This window comes from Melopsittacus undulatus, chromosome 2 (assembly GCF_012275295.1).
Source record: "Melopsittacus undulatus isolate bMelUnd1 chromosome 2, bMelUnd1.mat.Z, whole genome shotgun sequence".
Classification (NCBI taxonomy): Eukaryota; Metazoa; Chordata; class Aves; order Psittaciformes; family Psittaculidae; genus Melopsittacus; species Melopsittacus undulatus.
Genome location: NC_047528.1, coordinates 30,933,502 through 30,954,145, shown reverse-complemented (window position 1 = coordinate 30,954,145; position 20,644 = coordinate 30,933,502). Strand labels below are relative to the sequence as shown.

At 42.0% G+C, this 20,644-nt stretch overlaps 1 protein-coding gene across 1 annotated transcript; it reads left to right on the top strand.

Annotated features, from left to right (window-relative positions):
• Positions 1 to 2,230: 2,230 nt before the first annotated feature.
• On the top strand, positions 2,231 to 15,638 carry RGCC (regulator of cell cycle). The gene is made up of 5 exons (XM_034060100.1): positions 2,231 to 2,320; positions 2,467 to 2,646; positions 12,562 to 12,669; positions 14,090 to 14,152; positions 15,313 to 15,638. Exons 1-5 carry the CDS (start codon positions 2,284 to 2,286, stop codon positions 15,318 to 15,320), a joined length of 396 nt encoding a protein of 131 aa, XP_033915991.1. The 5' UTR covers positions 2,231 to 2,283; the 3' UTR covers positions 15,321 to 15,638.
• The last annotated feature ends 5,006 nt before the right edge of the window (positions 15,639 to 20,644 follow it).

Genomic DNA, 20,644 nt, shown 5'->3' with positions numbered 1-20,644 from the left:
TTGCCCAAGGGCCCTTCCAACTCACTGGATTAACTTTCTTCTGTTCTAATGTGTTGAATTGGCTCAGCAAAAGAGGAGACAAACCCACTACCAAAGACAGGCAGAAGGTCCAGGCCAGGAGTACAAGAATGAAGAAGTAAGGGAGGTCATTTCCCTTTTTGAGGCAGCAAGGCCCCTGAACACCCCAAGCCTTATTGTACAGCTTCACCCCCCTCCTTGTGTGCTCCTCTGAAATGTGACCTAAGACCCCATCCCAGACAACTGTGAGATTGCTTGACCATTTTAAGGAGAAATACTAGGAAGGGCACAGGAGGACCTTCAACCTTTGGTTATTTTGCCTGTATTCCTTACAAAATGGCTAGATTCAAGCCTAATCTAAAACACTTTTTGCCCCATACCCACATCTTGCTATGCAACCAAGCACAAGACCAAATAACCCGTGCTTGGTGAGGATGCATGTGGACAGTAGGGCAGATCATATGTGTAGGTGCTTGGGCAAAAGAGAACTGATGTCAGCTGTGGGGGCAGGTCCTTGTCTTTTTGGGCTATGAGTTCTACCTAGTGATGTGCTCTAGAGTCCTCCTTTCTGCCTTGTGTCTATTGTCTTTCACTCTGCTCGTGTTCTTGACATCATGCTCTCACGCCTCTCTGTTCCCTACTTTTTGACCTCGCTTTCCATCTGTGTCACTGTGGTCTTCAAAAAGGATTGTTTGTAGCCACTTTTATTAACAGAAAGAAAAACAGAGGAAGATCACGAGAAAGGAGGAAGCTGCAGAATAAATAATGATTGTACCTCACCATGAGAGCTTCTTTTGATCCGCTGCAAAAATAAATAAATGTCTCCATACCAGCCGGTAAGGAGAGGTGAACAGATCTGTGAGATACAGATGCTTTATTGTCTAGGATGTTGTTTTCTTGATTTGTATCTTGCAGGAGCAATGACAACATGTCTGAAAATGTCGAGATGTTTGGAGAGATTTTTTCTTACCTCTCCCTGTCCTTGACACTTACATTTTAATTCGAGATATTCTCATCAACACACAGAATCACAGAATGGTTTGGGTAGAAGGGACCTTAAAGCTCATACAATTCCAACCCCCTGCCATGGGCAAGGACACCTTCCACTAGACCAGGTTGCTCCAAGCCCCATCCAACCTGGCCTTGAACACTGCCAGGGATGGGGCAGCCACATCTTCTCTGAGCAACCTGTGCAGTGTCTCAGCACCCTCACAGGGAAGGACTTCTTAAATCATTGCTAGTTCAGGAAAATATATATTGATTTGCACACAAACATAATCATAGCTCCTGATGCATATGCATGGCATAGCACCTGATGTCTGCTTTCAGTATTGCCACCTGTAAATAAGTAGGACAGAGCCTTCCCCAGTTAGTGTTTAACAGAACTGGTATTTTAGCTGCTCAGGTGGCTTTTATTTAGAGCACACAGGAGACAGCACAAGAGCAATGGTCGGTAGCTAAGGCATGTATAAACATCAGGTTAACCTGACTTCAGGACAAGCACTAATACAAGGAAAGCTCTCCACCGGAGAACACCCTGTCTGACACAGCTGGGGCCACGGCTCCCTGCGCTTGAGCAGCTCCCGTGTCACCCTGCCTCCTGCCTCTGCCCTCGGGTCACCCTCTGTAACGAACCGGCACAGCTGGCCACGTCCACAGCCCGCTAACGGACCGAGCGCTGCCATAACCACACACAGATGTGGGGTGGCGATGGGGAAGGGGTTCCGGATGGGAACCCACAGCCTCGCTGCAAGTGTAAGGTGGGCTTCTTCTTCCTGCTCTGTCGGCCGGCCCCGGGGCTGGGTGAGGATGATCCAGTGCCGTGTTCTTGTGAGGTTCCCTCCTCTGCCGCTCATTGTACCCACCAGCAGCCTGGCACAAACCCTACGCAGACCCCTCCTGAACCTCAAAGCACTGGGATTAGCAAACCAAAGGCACGGTCACGCTGTCGGGAGCGGCGAACAGAGGGGCAATGCCTCCCACCTGTGGTAGTGGTGAACGGTGAGAGGGGCTCAACTTGAATGCAGACCGCAGCCCCGCGGGCCGAGGCCGGGGCCGTGCCCAGGCATGGCGCACCTGCACCCACCGCCCGGGCCCCCGCGGCGGGCAGGGCAGGGCAGGGCCGGGCCGCGTTGCCACCTCCCACCCGCTCCGCCTCAGCCCCGCTCCCGGGCGGGCTATAAGAGGCGGCGGCGGAGGCAGCGCTGAGCTGCCCGTGCTGGCGGCGGGAGCAGGGGCGGTCAGCGGCGCTGGGGCACCGCCGCCATGAAGTCACCTCAGGGCCAGCGGCCGGCGGGTCAAGGTGGGAGCGGCGGTGAGGCGAGGAGGGACCCTTTCCCCTTCCCGCCACCGGGGTGGGGGTCTGAGGGAGGGCGGTGGGTATCACCTTCGGCAGCGGGGTTCGGTCCCGGTCACGGAGGGTCCTGACTTGTTGCCTCCACCCGGCAGCGCTGGGTGAGGACGGCGGCGGGGGCCTGGCCGAGGCGCTGGGAGAGTTTGACACCGTGCTGGCCGAGTTCTCCTGCCCCGCCGGCCGGCGCCGCTTCCACTACGGAGAGCACCTGGAGCGCATGAAGCGGCGGAGCAGCGCCAGCGTCAGCGACGGCAGCGGCCTCAGCGACTCCGAGAGTGAGTGTCCGGCTGTCCGCGGAGGGTGGTTGAGGCAGTGTTAGCAGCAGAAGGGGAAGGGAGGGCGAGAGCTCCTGGGGGAACCCACATCAAGGCTGGGTTGGGAGGAGAGGCTGAAACACTCGCTACGGGAGGGGGTCAAGTGGGCTCCTGGGACGCCGGGGCACCCCGGCGCGTCAAAGCAAAGACATCGTACAGCAGTCATCCAGTGTCCGCAGAGATCCTGTAAGAAACCTGGAGAGACACTTTTTACAAGAACATTTGGTGATAGGATAAGGGGGGATGGCTTTAAACTGGAAGAGGGGGGACTTCGATCGGACGCTAGGAAGAAATTCTTCCGTGAGGATGCTGAGGTGCTGGCACAGCGTGCACAGAGAGCTGCGGCTGCCCCATCCTTGGCAGTGGTCAAGGCCAGGCTGGACGGGGCTTGGAGCAACCTGGTCTAGTGGAAGGTGTCCTGCCCACGGCAGGGGTTAGAACTCGGCGGGCTTTAAGGTCCTTTCTAACCCAAACCCACCATGAGGTTCTTAATTTAACAGGGACTCTATGCTTTATGTCAGTAGCCAAAATATGATCTGAGAGAGAGTTAACTAAAGTGTGCCTTCCAGAACAGGTGGAAACTCGTACACGTTTGTGGCTTAGCACTATCATTATTTCAGAGGTGATGATTTTAAGCTAATTTGCAGACAAGTGTACCAATTGTATATAAGTGGTGCATGCAAAACATAGCACAGGAAGGGTGGGAAGCAGATCCTGACTCATGACCCACTTTAGGCAAGAAAACAGAATTGGAACTAAGTTTTGGGTTGTTTTTTTTTTTTTTCTTAGTTAACTTGGAAAAAAGTTTTATGCCTCTTATTTTTTGGTAGTCTGGAAGAAAAACTTATTTTCTTTTCCAGACAATGAGGCTGGAAGCTGCTGTTCTCCTTGGGGGCAGTAGACTGAAGGTCTACTTTGTTAGAAGTAAGTTCTGCTAAGAACAAACTATACCCAATTTTTTAGTCCTTAACTATATAGGAAAGCTTTATGAAACTTATCCTTTTTCCAGCTATTTCTAATAAAATTGCTCCCCTAATTTCTGTTTTAAATATTTTACCAGTTCAGGGGCTTACTTCACAGTCTGTTGACTTAGTGCTAAAACATTAACGTAATCTTCCTCAGGCTGAAGCTGTGAGAGCATAGCTTCTCCATATTATCGGAGCCCTTTATTTCATCAGCATGGGCAGGATGAATTTCACTTCATGGACAGGTAATGTTTTACTTGCCCTGAATGTGATACCCTGGCTGTCAGTGCCTTTGGTTTGTATTTTTTCCTGTAGCCAGTGGAGATACGTAGATCAAGATGTTCTGCTGTTTCACAATGTAGTGGGTGAATCACTCCTTGTAAATACCCCTCTCCTTCTGAGGAAGCTTTGGAAGTGCGTGTCCAATTTAGGCTGGACACCAGCCTTTTGGATGGCAGAGGGTGTGTAGGGTGAGGTCTGCATTTACTGAGACAAGCTGATGAAGTATGTGAGCTCTGCTTTAAATAATAATAAAAGCTTATTATCAATTGCAGCAATACAGTGCTAGTGTTACTATTTCTTGTGCAGTCTTCATTATTGTGATACATTAACCTCTTAGGTACACTTACCCACAAATAAGATATTTAAAATGATAGAGTGAAATAACCTACTGTTAAGAAAACTGTAAAAAAAAAAAAAAAGCAACCAAACCCAACCAAACAAAAAGAACCCAACCCCCCAAAAAATGGAATCAAGAACTTACTTTTCTTGAACAGATAAAGACATCTGTAGTTGCTTGTTTAGAAAACTTAAGTCTTGAACACTGCTTAAAATTGCTCTGTTAGAATTGACAGGAGCACATTTTGGAGGAAGATGGTGTTCTCTGGCAGGGTGGGAAGCCTGGAGAGAAACAGCATCTTGTGTGAATGAGCAGACCACATCTTCAGGAAGATCTGGAAAATAAAAACATGTGTCACAAATCTGCACTGATTTAAGTTGAAGACATTAATGGATAACAGGATAGGCACAGTTTGATGGCTCTAGACAAAGTCCTCAAGGATCTTGCATGAGGAACTTGTCAAGCTTTCAAATCCCATCCAGCACTGTGGTTCCTCCCTTGCTGATGCATCATGTGAAAGATGGCTCTGCAGAAATTGAAATCACTGTCTTGTGGACACTGGCATACACTGGACTAGGAGGGTGCACCAAGAGTAGCCTATTGGCATCCAAAAGTGTCAACTGTATGAGGACATGTTTAAGAGAGGAAAAATGGTAGAACAACCAGTTCTCCTTGCTTCTTGGAGATGGCCCAGTCATTCAGTGCAGATAACTTCTTATTTTGAAGTTACAGTAAGATAGGAGAGGAGCTGCAGATTTACGAGGAGAACCTTCTATAAAACAGGCTCCAGTGTCTGATGTAATCCAGCTACACTCCCTACATCTAATTTAAGAATAGATGCAGGGAGTTTCCTACTTACCCAGGCTCTTTCTGTTTAAGCTCAATTTTTTTTTTCCTCTTAGGTTCACCTTTCCTTTGGTCTGTCTTGTTTAGTGCAAGTGTAGTGCTGAATTCATGACTCTGCTATTCCCATGGTAATGCTTAGGTTAAACACCACTGCAAGGTCAAGGAGAATGTGGGCTGAAAGAGCAAATTCTGACAACACGAATCTGTAGCAATGCAAGAAGAATTCCGACAATATTACCTGCAGATAATTTGAATGATCCTCTTATTCATGAACACTCTTTGCACCTTTGCAAAATCTTGTTATCCAGTGCCAAGACTCTTCCAAGTGCACTTTGTTAGGTATGCATAGAACAGTTCAGATTATTGTGTTTTAGCACTATCTCTTGTTTGTTGGTTTATTTAATCCTCCTAACTGATGTAGTGTGCCTGAAGGTTAGGCGTATGTGTCTTTAGGCCACTCCTGCAGTGGTATCCTTTGTATCTAGGGTGGGATTGCAAGGGGAGGTGATGTTTTAAACTGTTGCAACTGTCTGTTTCAAGGCCCTTGGATCAATCTTAAATTCAATTTTACAAGCTAGTAATAGATATCAACTGGTCATTCTTGAACAATACTGTTTATTACGGTAAGGAAAGCCTTTCATCTCCTGGGGCTTCTCCCATGAGAATGAGCCCATTTAATTTAACAGAAATATTTACAGAAGATCTTTATCAGTTATAGTTAATCCTGCAAGTATTGCTTTTAACCTTAAAAATCCCCTCTTGAGTGGGCTAGCTCCAGAATTACTAAGTGAAAGTCTGATCCTGCATATTTTGGGCTCCTAAGGAAAAGAACAAATTTGAAGATACTGCAGTGGAAAATGGGCAGGATAGTGCTTGGTTCTCCCACATCTTGTCTTGTTATTTGAGTAAATGCTCTTTGGATGAGCTCTGTCTTGGCCATGGTTAAGTATTGTACATAACACGATGGACTCTAGACCTTACAGTAATAGGAAGGCTTGCATGTGCAGATGTTCGTGATGATCTTAGTACTTGGCTCACAAGTATTACATTAACCACAACAGCTGATGGGGTCAGTGCTGGGAAATAATGATGCAACTGTTACTCCAACATTCTTTGAGTTGCTGTACTGTGAGTATCAGTTATGTTTCAACTCAACGTATTCAACTGCTTCAATGTATAACAGCTTGTAGTATAGGTTATTAATCATGCTGAAACCTCTAAGTTGAGGACACCTTATAACTCTTTGCTATTTTCAGCATATGTTGCTTGTGATAAAATAGGATTTGTATTAGTGTGCTGTGCTGGTAAAAGCCACTACTGTAGATGTAGCTATATAGACAAACTCTTACAGATGTAATTTGCTTCCTGTGTGTTGGAATAAGCTTGCAGAGAAAAGTGCCAGCTTCCCTGTGTAAATTGTATGTCCTAGTACATTGTGCTATGTGCTAATACATTGTACTAGCATGGTGTCAGTGCATTGTGCTAGTATAGTATATGGCAATGTCAGGATTAGGGTAATGAAGAGAAAGTTGGACTTCATGAAAGGTTGAGAAGGGAAGCGCTTTAGTGTTTCCTGTGCCAAAGTTATAATAACACTGAAAACCTAAACCATAATCTGCTGTTGTGCTCTGAGAAATGCTTCACATTTTTAGTTCTGGATGTGTCTTCTTGAGACAGGTTCAGCTTCCAGCCTCTTAAAAGTGTTGCAAAATAAATGCATTGATTTAATTCTTGCAGTTGTACAGCCTGCAGTGTATCTTCATAGTTATTTTTAGGAGTATGTATAGGCTTTATGACAGGTATATCCTGGCTTTTAAATACAACAAAATCACCCTCTCAGTGCATCTAGAACTCTTTAATTTTGCAATTTCAAAATGAAATAGATGCAGGTTTATTAAGGAGTTGAACAATATCTGTTAGCACCCAATGCCTGCTGTAGTGCAAGCATTCATGGTTACATGCCATGGATGTCTCTTGTGTTTGTGCTAATGCCTGCACTATCTATAGAGATGAAGCATTGGACACTTCATACTGCAGCACTCATCCTGAAAAGCCTGTTTACATTGGCAATTTTGCAGTATGTGGCAGTAAAGAAGGTACAGAAAAAGACAACAGAAATGACTGAAGCCATAAAATTGTTTCCAAATGATTAAATAAACTGGAGCTGTCAAACTAGAGCAGAGAAGTCTTGGGTGGGACAAGCTAGTCTTCCAGAAAATCATAAGTGACATTAGGAGAGTGACTTCTACCTCACCCAGAATGAGGAAATCAAATTAAATCAGCATGTTTCAAGAAAAGAAGAGTGATTGCTTCTCATAGTGTATAGTTAAACTGTAAAACATATTGCCTTAAGGTGTCATTGATGTTAAAATCTTACACCCTCAAAAAATAACTAGATAAATTCTTCGATAGGCATCTGCTATGAGACACAAAATGTGGAGTAGGTGAACTTTGCCCTTAGCAGCAAATCTTAGTCTTGTATGATGAAGAAAAAAACATTGTGAGAAGGTAAATTGTTTCCTCAAATATTTAATGGTCTATCTCCAACAAGAAAGGAATAGAATATTTATAATGAAAGAAATGAAGCAAGACTCCCATGGAGAAATAACATTTTATTAAATTATGTGATTAAATTACCAGTACATTCAAGGCAAAGAAAACCCAGATGGTTCAGGTGCACAAGTTTCTCTCCAGGTACTTTAATGAGAAATGTGCTTTTTTGGTAGGATTTCCTGTTCTTTCCAGCATGCCTGTTCCTCTTACACTTTATAAAGGAAGTATTAATAAAGGGGAAGGTTGGAGTTGGAAGCACTGTCTCACAGGTAGTAAGTGTGGTGAGGGAAGGGAAAGGTAAGCTTTGTAAATAATGAGAAGGCATGCTTGTGTATCTGAATTTCAGGCTTCCCAGGTCACTTGTAACTGTGATTTGAAATCTGTTAAACCACAAAGCCTAGATGTGTCAGTATTGAACAGGTGTGATTTTTACATCAGCATTGGAACAGATGTTTGTTTTGTTAGCTTAGGCAAAAAACTCACAAAAATAAACATTGCAGCCAAGTGTAACTGTGGTTATGATCAAAATAAACACTGCCCTTGAGGGCTACAACATATGTATTGTGAAACAGGCATCATGAATATTTCTCACTTCCACTGGTGGCATTAGAAATTCCTGATTTTACTCTCAGTTTTTTAGCAAGTAGGCTATGTTCTGACTAGGAATGAGTTGTGCAGTCTGTTCGTTAAATGCTGAGCTACTGTTTTGTAATGAATTCATGGCTTATAGGGACTTCAGCCAAATTTTAAAGCTCCTCTCTCCAAACTTAAGATGTGATTTATTTCCACCCCACCACCCTGAAGCTTTCCCCACTGAAAACTGTAGTAAATCTTTTTACCTACTCCAATGCTCCTTAAAATTGTATCTTGAACTATGGTACTAGAAAGAGCATACGATTAAAGAAGTCAGACAGCTGAACTTTTTCCGTTGTCTGTTTTAAAATTAAGTTTGAGGTTTTCCTCCTTCAGTTAATTACTGACCAGAACCTTTGAATTGCTCATTTTGTGTGGACATTCTATATTTACATGGTGTTGCCCTGGTTTTTCTTTGTGGTTTAACCATATACTGGAACAGCAAAGGTCAATACTAACTACAGATTACTTTGCCAAAGTAAAATACGCCCATGTTTATTCCAATCCCCTAATTTTGCAGTTGTTGGTTTAGTTTGACTCATGTAAATTGATAGCTTAACTCTCAGATTTTAAGGACTTGGTTTTAAAAAAGACAATTTGAGTGTTTTGGGTTGATTTTTTTTTAAACAGCCAGAGGGCATAGTTTATATACACGCACAGGCAGTAGAATCAATACAGAAATTGAAAAATAAGGAATTAATGATAAATGAACTTGCATCTCAGTGGGAGAGGAGGGGCTGGATGAGGAAGGACAGCAGTGATGAGAGATCCTTGGCATCAGCCTCTGGTTATTGGGTTGCAGGGGATGTTGCGTTTGTATGGCAATGGAATTCTTCCAAGGGCCATTATTGGAGGTGAATGGGCAAATCTTGTCTGTGGCAGCTAGTGGAAAGCAAGGACTTGAAGTATCCTTTTCCCAGAGCTTTCTGCCCTATATCCACACTTTGCCAAAGTGGGCATTTTTTATGTGATCTATATCACAAGTATTTCTTTTTAAGAGTGCATTGTTTTCAGCATTTGTCATAATGACCTTGATAGCAGAGTCAATGCTTTCCTCCTTCCGTCACTAGAATTGCTGCTGCATGGTGACATTTGTAAGCCACAGCCGGTAGCTAAAGTATGTTTTTGCTTTTTGAGGAAGATAAAAATTGATATTTTCCCAATGCTATTAATATTACAACCCATCAGAAGATAACACTGGTTTGTGAAAACATTTAATCTTTTGAGACTGGAAGAAAAACATTCAGGTATTTTAAAGCAACAGTTCTGTCTTATGTTCTTTTTGCCCAGTTGTAAATATTTCCCAGCGTAAGGTTTGGGGAAGCCAGTATGAAATAACATTTTCTGGTTTAAATATGTTTTGAGGTGAGCCATCAGTACTTTCAACTGCTTATAGAAGGAATATGGAGAGAAAACCACTGGAAGAATCCAAGGTGGCTACTAGCTTGGATGTATGTGAACATGGATATAAAAAGAATTGCATGAATAGTTTGTAGATAATTTAAATGGCTTATTAAAACTTTTGTAATTTGAGTTGCCCTCACAAGCATTCACAAAGAGAGCATTTTATTCCAGCTACATATAAGAGCAACTGGATCTTTAGATTTGGTGTATGACAAGGATTGGTTTGTAATACAAATTCCCAGCATCACTACATTTGGTGTCTGGATACTAGTAGCATAGACACCCTGTTACAGTACACTTCAGTTTTGTAGCCATTGTTCTCTGGCTTATTTTTTTCTTAATCCAATGAGATCAAAAGGCTGTAAAAATATTAAATAATTTGGAAGAGTTTTTGTTCTGCTCTTTTCAGATCCATTGCCCAGAAAATGTTTTATCTATAGTCTGTTCTATCAGTGTTTCAGTGAGCTACAGTGTTTCTTGGCTACAGCACTGCTTGTGTGAGTTATTTGGCTTTTTTGTGGTGCTAGGGGTTTTGTTCTGAACAGCAAGAATTTTCCATTCAGAGTTTCTTGGTCACTAGGGTTTGCATCTTGGCTGGAAAGAAATGTGGATTTAGGAGAAAGTTGGTTTGTATACTGATTTCAGGAGGAAATTTGTCATACCTCTGACTGTTGCTTTCAAACCATAAATGTGCAGGGTTCGTAGTGTGGGGTACAACACCAGGGACACACATAATTGCAGAGCAGTGTCAGATTCACACCCCCTCTCCTCACCACCTCTGCCCTTAGGTTGCTTTTTATAGTTTTAGGAACTACTTTTTTTAAAAAACATTATTTTTTCCAATTTTCTGTCTACAGTTATCTAAAATCCACACTGTATTCATAAAATCTTTCTCATATCTGAAGTTTCAAGTAGATTTTTTTTATCTGCTCAGGTTTAGAGAGGAGAACAGGTGCTTAAAAGTGAAGATAAACAAATTACAATGAAAAGCTAGCAAGAAGCAGCATATCCCTCTTTCTAAACAAGAAATACTGGCTGGTGGCTGATTTGGACAAGCAATAGTCCCAGGTAATAGATGTCAGTCATGCCATTTGCTTATGTTTGCGTAGTTCTGTAGGTAGCATGTGCAGGAGCTGCTTGAAGAGTGAACTGTGAAAAATACAGTACTGTGGTGGGCTAACATGCACGTAGAAGAAGAAAATAGGTTGAAGGTTGAAGCTTGTTACAAGCCTTTTCAGTGTGTATTACAACAAAGGTAGGCTTGGAAGCTAGCACAGAAGAAACAGGGAAACAGAATCGGAGAATAGTTAGGATTGGAAAGGACCTCAAGATCACTTAGTTCCAAGCCCTCTCTGCCATGGGCAGGGACACTTTCCACTTGACCAGGGTGCTTAAGGCCCTGTCCAACCTGGGCTTGAATGCTTAGTGGATGCAGCCATCTGGTCTGAGTTGGCACTGTACCCCTGTACTCCTGTAGAAGGTGGTTTAATGCTAGTAAGGACAGCAGGCTAGAGGAGACAGGGTGTGGAGACACACTTCTCTTCCCAAAGATGTGGAAACTTACAGTAGAGGGGTAGTCTTATGGAGAATGATGGTCTCTGTGTTTGATATCTGCAAGCATCATGGCAGTGTTCAGTAGAGGTGTAGATGTGCAGATCTTGGCACAGCAAGCAGTGATCATGCCCCCTTTTGCTAATTCAGCAAGACACCCTTAATTAAACAAAGGCAGTCACCTCCTGGCATCACAAATGGGATGGGTGTCCAAGAAACTGTGACAGTACTGACTTGGATGGACTTAATGCTACAGTGTAACCACCTGCTAGGCTGGGGTTGTAAGGACAAATACTGTCTCTGCTGCAGGGAGGCAAAATTGGAAAGCAGTGATAGTCACCACCCCATGTAATGAGGCATACATTTGTTTCCTAGGAAATGTGCCACATCAATGGAGGCCATTGACATGTTTGCGTTAAATGCTTTCTTTTATGGTTTCCAGGTCACTGGCTCAAAACTGCAGGAACTAGTAGTTTTAGTGTCTCTAACACAATGACAGTTTCTCCTTCCAGTGGAGCCATGACTAATACTTTGCATGCACTGTGCATCACTGAACTCTTATGAAAAGAGAGAAGATAAAGATCACTTTTTTTTTCATACTTTTGAAACTGAAGGCCTTGTGCAAAATCCAAGAACATCAGAATGGTATTGGAACCTTTCCCATTGCTTTCCAGGGCATGTAAAGCTTCCTTTGAAAGGTCACCTACAAGACTGCAGAACATCTTGTGTATAGATGGTACTGCTCATGAACTCCAAAATTACAGAGTAAAACAAAATTAAAAGGTGCTATATCATTTATGTGGAACACAAGACCTAAAGCAGCAGAGTAATATATGGAGAAATGGGTGAGTTTGCTTGAGGGATGAGGACAACACTGAATATATTGTGTTCTGGGGAGCTGTCCTTGCCCTGGTGCTCTGTATTCAGCTTTTCTAATAGCCTTTTAAAACCAGGTGACCAGAATTTCCTACAATATTGTGAATTAGGCAGGTCACACCAGGCCTAATTTAGTGGATGGGGGATAATTGCCATTCTTGTATTGTCCAAATGATGATGACTGCAGGGAAAGCTGACACTTTTCTTACCAGGAGTGAGGATTTGACCTAGGACTGCTTGCGTTTTAACAGTAGGTGTAGTGACAATGCCCTTCACACAATAAATGATTTATATATCCCTTTGGTTTTGAAGTCTGAAAACTTGAATTCTACAGATTTTGAAGCCCATATAGGAAAGGCCCCATTTGTTTTGAGTTCTGTTGCAAAATTGCAGGTCTTAATTTTACTTTATAATGTAACTTTCTTGCAGGCGCAGATTCACTCTACAGAAATAGTTTCAGCCTCAGTGATGAAAAGCTTAACTCTCCAACTACATCTACTCCAAGCTTGCCATCTCCATCAGTAACTCCATGTAAAGGTAAGCTTTAACTATTGGCATTTCTTCATAATTCCCAACTATGTAGGCTTCTTTTTATGAGCCAGGATTCACATGTGTACTTTGACTTACTTTTTCTTAATTGTAACAAATCAAATTATTACTGCAATAGCACACTGCATCTGCACATCTTTGCAGGTGACCCACAACTCTTAGTTTTGAAACAGCAAGCTGAAGAAAATTACAGTTTCTTGGTTGATGAGAAATTATGGTACTACTTACAGAACACTTCAGTTAATGCTTAACTTGCGTAACCTCTTACTGAAGCAACTAAGTAGCTTAAGTGTCCCATCTATATACAGAAGTACTTAGCCTGAGTGCAGGGGTGCATTAGGTGACTTCTCTGAAGCCACATGCTGCCATTCAAGTTAACACGATTACTTAGATCCATACAGACCTTTCACTGCTGATACAACCCATTTATTAGTAATTCATCCCTCCTTTGTAGCTATGCTGTTTCAAAGTAGCTTCTGTCTTACAGCTGATCTAACTCCCCAGGAGCTTGTTTCATTCTGGTTAATTTAAATGAACTCTAGAGTAGATATACCAATAAATCAATACATACGTACTACATGGTGCTGTTATTACAACTAACCTTCTCAGATGCATGCTCAAGGAGCTTTTTGTGCTTCCGTGTCTTTTCCACAGTGACTGGTCACAAAAACAAGTTAAATGCTTTCTTTGTAATTAGCATGATACAAGGGAAGTATAATGAGTAATACTTAATAACAAGTAGCAAAGAAGAGTTCAGTTAAACTGGCAGGAAATACTTGGCAAGGAACTACACTAAAGGTCAAGATGCTCTTCCTAATGAGAAGACAGAAATAGAGTTGGAACCAGCTTGGAATAGAGATAAGGAAGCCACTTGGAGTAAAACTAGATTGAATGGAACCAGTGGTGTTTTCTGGAATGGAGGTTTGTGTGGCTTTTTGGATCCAAATTTATAGTGTATGGATCAAGATCAAAAGATCTGACATCACAGCAAATCAGTGATCCTAACATGATTTAAGAGGCATATATTTGGGTAGGACTGGGAGATAACAGGCTGGGATATGATTAGGACCATGAACGCAGTGTTTGAATAGATGCAATAAGGAAAGCTCTCACGATAGCAAGGATGTGGCTTTTTTTCTCTACTTCAACTTCTGTTTTTTAAGGAAACTGAACAAAGGATTGCTTTGCTTTGTTTCTGTCAAATGGAGAACTATAAAAAATAGTTTTAATTCTCTCCTGTTTTCTAAGAATCCATTTGGACATTGCAGCAACCCTATTGAACTGCCCTGAAAATAGTCTACAGTGTGCCTGATACCACTAAAATTATTTGGAGGGTAGTGTGGTTTCATTGTATCTTTTGGTTGGAGCAGTACGTCATGTCTAAATAGCATTGACTCTTATTTTTCAGCAAGGCTTGGAGACACAAAAGAACTGGAAGACTTCATTGCTGATCTTGACAGGACACTAGCAAGTAGGTAGTTTTTTATTACCTGCATCTCACTTGGTACTGTCAAAGAACGATGAAAACCCAGTATATGGGGGGAGAGTGAAAGGAAGTAGGCTTCATTTTAGTTTATTAGTCCTATGGATCATTAAGTGGATAAGAAGGTAAAATAGACTAAATTCTGGCCTTTGCCTGGATGTTCAAGGCATGCGATTTAGCTTGTGTGACAAAGGCTGTACTTCAGTGAACCTTTGTCCCCATTTCTGAGGGAACTGCAGTTCACCTCTCCTTGACAGTGACAGATATCAAGTCAACATCACTTTCTTAAATACTTAAAACTCAGCTAAAAGGTGGGGCTTTTTCTTCATTATGAAGCTAAGTAACTGGAGGAATAACCATAGGTGGCGCAACCTGTTTATACTGGATTTAGCTTTATGAAAGAATTAATAAGCAGGCATCTGTGTTTATTGTCTTAGCTTAAATGTCAAAATCCTATTTGTGCTTGTCAACCAGGAATGGAATTTAAATCACTTCTTCCTGTCTCTATCTAGATGTATTTTCCAGTTACAGTACTAGATTCTTCATTATCATTTTAAAAGAAAATAAAACTTAAAACCCCACCTTTCTATTCCCAACCATGTAGTCTGCTTCTTTCTGGTTTCCTGTGCTGTTATGAACATGACACTGTGTTTTTTATGCATGGAACCAGACTGCAGAACCCAAACTAACGAATTTTTTGGATTAGACCTAAATATCAGCATGAACAACCCCTCCTCTTCCAGTAAAATATGAGCTGAGAATTTCATGTATTCATTAGGTATTTTCCCTTTCCTGTAATTATTGAAGCCTTGGCCATCTGCACTGGACTTAAAACAGCTGCCCTTCTGAGCTTCCTATTTCCCTGTCATCTTACTTGTATCTTAATCCCAGTTTCACTTCTCTTACTTAAAATATAACTCTAGTTTCCTGACTTCTGTCATGGATGTATGCTTGTGCTAACTTCATCTACACCACTGAAACCTAACTGCCTGCTCTTTTGAAAGACTTCTTTTTGGCTTTTATATTCATTTAAAAAAGGCATAATTTTGGCCTGTCATGCAGTCTAGCAAGCTGAACATAAAAGGGGCGTCTGGTATGTAAACAACATGCAGTCTTATTTAATGATCCTTCTTGTTCTCTATTTTCAGGTATGTGATGGATAAGTGACATCAGTCTGAGACTGAGAACTGCTGCCCTTGTCTGATAACTTTGCTACCCAAGATATTTACCTTCTGAACATAACCGTTGTAAATTCCTACAAGTATTTAACTGGCAACATCAGTTTTGTGACTCTGCAGCAGATGGTATAAGATAACTTAAGTATTACAGCTGTATTTTACTTTAAAATATAGCTTGAATTTTAATTTAAAATTGCTTTTACGAAAATATATTTGTAATTTTATATAGTTGAAAACTTTTAATGCTTTTTGCCATTATGATATATTTTTGTATGCAAATAAACCTTGAACTGGAATCCAGGTGTCTGAAAGCTTCATGTGAACATGCAAACTCTGAAATAGAAGTACAAATTAAGATCAAGCATTAAATTAGCTGATAATAGCATATTACCTGTTAGGCAAAATGTTATGCTGGCTTCATGTGGAACCTTCTATTTTTCTTTTCAAATTGCTTAAATAAGAGAGTTTTGTACTGTGTAAAATTAATATAATTAGAAAAATTAAAAAACTGGTCAAACTGCTACTTCAGATTTGCTTTAATACAAATGGAATAACACTGACTTAGTACAGATTCGAACAATAACACCTATTTCAAGCCCCATGTAACAGCTAGCTTTAAAATTACATGCTATTCTACATCAAGTACTAGTTGGGAGGTCAGGTATTTAGGCCCATGGGTTTAGACATGGAGATCATCTAGCACCGAGACATAGTTAAATGTCTGGATGTTTATGATACCCGAACCTTCAGTCTGAAATAGTCTCTTGCTCTTGAAAGACTTCCTGACCATCAGTGTTATGCTGAAAGAGTGGAAGGTGAATCTGTAGTTTCACAAGGAATCCAATTGTTTCCATATGCAGTAGGCACTGGAGATGTCATTATGTGAGCTGTCTTCCAGCTGCTGCGGGCATTACACTTAGCTCTGCTGTCTGAGCTGCTCATGTGATTGCTGCCTAATCTGTTCAGACCAAGTGAGTTGGGCTTGTTTGAACTCCAGGTCTTATTTTGACCAAAGCAGGCTTGTAAGCCATTGCATAAGTGGTTTAAATATTGTGCCTCCTTGTTCATTTACCATCTTTGAATTGTTTTTGTCTGGAGAAGGACATACCTGTGGCTCAGCTACCAGCCAGTTGCTTAGGGACCTTAAAGGACGGATTTGGACCTGCCTTCTGCAGCTAGGGGAAAGTACTGTGTATTTGCTAATGGGAACACCATGAGGATGATGCAAATCCATCTCCTTGCTTTAAATTTCTTAAAAAAATGACTGAAACTTTTGTGTGCTATTAAATACTATATGATTTTTCCAGTTTTACTTATTGATAAGAAAGTAAAATTCTGAACTGGGTACATGTTAATTGGTCTGAAACAATATTGAAGTGGTTATGTGGGTCTTTTCATTACTTCAGGCAGAAGGGCAATGCAAGATGTTGCATTTTTCTGAAGAGAAAATACTTCAACATTTTCTTCTGTAGATTCAGTTGGTAAATTGCCCCTTAGGCTAGAGATGGAGTGAACTGATCTAGGAGGATGATGTTTTATGTTGTTGTAGGTTAAAGACGGTAAGGTGTTTCAAGTTTGAGACAGCAATTGTGCTCTGGGAGGCTCCTGCTCCTACCTTGGAGCAGCAAGGTAGACTTGCTCCAGCAAAACCAGAGCATAATGGAAATTTGGGTCTATGTTGTAAACACGTAAGTCCTCCTTTTATCTGCCTATGTGAAACAGAGGAACCTGTCCCTTCTCCCCAGTCTCACATGCAAAGGGATGTGTTGCCATGCAAAGCCAGTGAGGGGCATTCTCTTGGCTAGTGTAGGACTTGAGACACCATGGCTTTCAGCTGGAGCTGAGGTAAGGGGAACCAGGACAGCAGAGACAAACTCTTCCTTTAAGAAACATCTTTAGCATAGTGCATATTTTTCACACTGCTTGAATAGCCGCAGCAGTTTTAGCTGTTATTCTACATTTTAATTCCCTTTGGTAGGGTGAGTGATAGTGTTGGTGACTGGTGGATTTTACCATCATAGTCAGAATATTTCAACAACGTGTGGCTGCCTCAAGCAATGATGAGGTGGGGGGAGACAGACAGTGGTTTGTTCCTCTGTTCCTCAAGGCTGGATTGTTTGAGGCACTGGGTGTGTGTGCTTTCCATCTCCAGGTTCAGTTAACACTCAATCCAATTGAACACTAGGCCCAGTAATCAGTATTTACAGTTGGATGTCTCCTTTCATTGAATGAAATAACCAAATTAGTGCAGCAATTTGGAATAACAGTACTTTGCCCTTACAAACAGCCAGTTCTGAAGATTTTTCAAGTATAACCAGAGGTTTAAAGTGAGGCATGTTCCTCACTTTGTGTAATGCCACTGGGAATGGAGTAAGGGATTAAATGACCATCTGCTTGAGTGTTTTAATCTTATTTATGCATGAAAAAGTGGAGACTTCTGCTTGCTTGTACAGCAGTTCTGGTGATAATCAGCTGCAAAATTTGGGAGTGTCTTCTGTGAAGCTGTTGATCTGAATTCCTCCAGTGTATTATGCTCAATTTTGAATGTCTTGCTGTGTCAGAAGAAAGGCACTAATGTAGATGTCATTCCACTGGAGTATCCTCGTGACTTAAGTTCATCATCTCACTACCTATGGCACTGAAAAATGCACTGCTGAGAAAAGTTCCTGTGACACTCAATCCCCAGTGAGCATTGCTAGATACTGCACGGTGCTTATGGACCAGTTTTAATCCTTTTTTTGACCTCCCTCTCACACTGTGATGATGAATTTGGATTCTGAAGAGAGTCACAGCCCTGTTGTGCTAAGGCTACACATCCAGAATTGGAAACAGAGAGCTTAGACTAAGCAGATGCATTGCTGCAGCTTGACGTGTAAGGTGAGGCACAACAATCATTTGCATATATGCTCTTTAGCTACAGCAAATTCAAGGTTAAAGGGATTAGTTTAAACCTCTACCACCGATGCTAGAGCTAATGTGCCTTATCTTGGGTTTGCTATTGACTGTGTGTGTCCTCCGTGCCATCAACCAGGCTCAGCTGATATGTGGTCACTCATTAAGCTTGGTAAGGTGCTCATTTTTCTGAGTCCTTAATAAAGAAGAGAGAAGAGCCAAAAGAGGGACTTTTCCTTTTTTTCTTGCTGCATGCATGTCTAGCCACTATTGATGCACTGACAGCCAGGTGAGTTTTTGGGAGAGAAAAAAACAGTTGTATTGCTAGTGACAGAGCTTGCTGATAGGGAAGGGTTCAACACCTGCTGGCTCATACAGTCTGTTGTCTGGTGCCTCCCCCCACTTCTTTGTTACTGATATTTGCTTTGCAGTACATGCTGGGTGTGGAGCTGATTAGCAGCAGGGTTGCTTAATGCAAAGGGTTAGAGAGGCAAGGATAAACCATGCTCCGAATTTCACAGATTCATTGAAGCCTTGGTTTCAATAGTAGGTGCTTGCAAAGAGAAAACTCACAGAGAGCACTTCTGCCTGCTGGGAAACATCCGTGTCTGCAAGCAGAGATTTATTTATTTATTTTAGTTCATATCATGAGTAGTTGCTTTTACGTCATTGTCCAGCAGTGTCACACCCTGCATGAAGTGAAAGGAATTCACCAGTGTGAAAGGTCCACCCAGTGTGGGCCTTTATAAAGGAATTCAAGTGGTGCTCATCACAGATGGACCTGGTTGACCATCCAAGAGGTATTTGCACCACACTGGAGCCCATCCTGCATGAGATTTCATTTATCTGAAGGTACCTAAATGTGCTAGACAAGACATCTGCTAGGCTGTTGGAAAGAAACTTCCAGCATTGTGGTGTCTGGAAGAAAAACGAGTATCGTCGAGCCAATATGACGGCAGCAGCTTTTGAACTAGATCCAGCTCTGCATACTAACAGCACAAACTCCATACTCTCAAGGGGGAAAACTCCTGTTTTCTATGTTACTTTCTACATTACTGATTTCATTGCGGCCTGGCTAACAGCTCTAGCTGTCTAAATAACTTCACAATAATGTAAGATGATCCTGGCTGCTATATCTTACTGGCTTAGAGCTGTAAACCAGATCTTTTCAAAGTCCTTTTCTTTCTTACAGTTTCGAAGCTATCAGTTGCATGCTATGGATTGGTTTGTAGGATTAAAATAGGCCAGTCAACACAAAGGGATGGTAGCACTTTGTTCAGCTTTGCTCTTTCACACCTATGTTTTGAAAACCAAAATGTTCATCAGTTCAGCTTTTAAAAACTACAGACCAGAGGCCTGTGCCTCCATTCTCCCAAGGCATCAGAGCTCACTGACTGCTCTGGGAGGCTTGGGGATGCTTCAGTGAGCTTTGCCCAGAGAAGCTGTGGATGCCCCATTCCTGGAAGTGTTCAAGGCCAGGTTGGATGGGGCTTTGAGCAACCTGATCTAATGAAAGGCATCTCTGCCATTGACAGGGAGTTGGAACTGGATGAGCTTCAAGTTTCCTTCCAACCCAGCCCATTCTGTTATGATAGTATGATCAAGGAATTAAGTGTTGCCTTCTCCATGGTGCGTGGCTGTACTACTAATTGCCATCCTTTTGTTCCATTTGCAATATTATTTCACATCAGTATTTGTAATTAAAAGCATTCCCCTTGTGGCAAAAAGCCATGCCTGGAGGTGCTTAAAAAATGTGTAGAGCTGGTGCTTAGGGACATGGTTTAGTGGTGGACTTGGTAGTCCTGGGGTAATGGTTGTATTTGATGAGTTTAAAGGTCCTTTCCAACCTAAATGATTCTATGATTCTGCATATGAATGTATGCAGGGTCTCTCTATATCGACTGTATATATGAAGTCTTCACATTATAAACCAAAACAAAATCTTGCTAGTGTATCAAATCAGATCAGGACCAATCCCACCTGACTTAGGCGCTTACATAAAGCATTGAAGTTAGGATGGTGCCCTTGGCTCCTTCAAATAGCTATTACAGGGAGAGGAAGGCTGAATTACCCTTAATGGTGTTCCTTTGCTACAGAAAGCACTGCAAAAGACTACGGATAAGCAGACTTTTCACTTGGTCTTCTTAATCAACTGCCTAAAGAAAAGTGTGTTGAAATACGCTCACCTATAATTGGCCTTAGAGTTTAACAGTTTTTAGGGCTGGAATAGCAAAGGTAAAAATACCCTGGTGTCCAGGATTTACCTATTCTGGGGGCTCTGCATCACACTGTGCAAGTATAGCAGCTTGGAGCATCTATAGCACTGTGGTTTCGAGCATCTGTCGCCCTCACAGTGCTGTGTATTCTGCTGAGCCATGTTGGTAAGTACTCGGACCATGGCCTGGGAGCT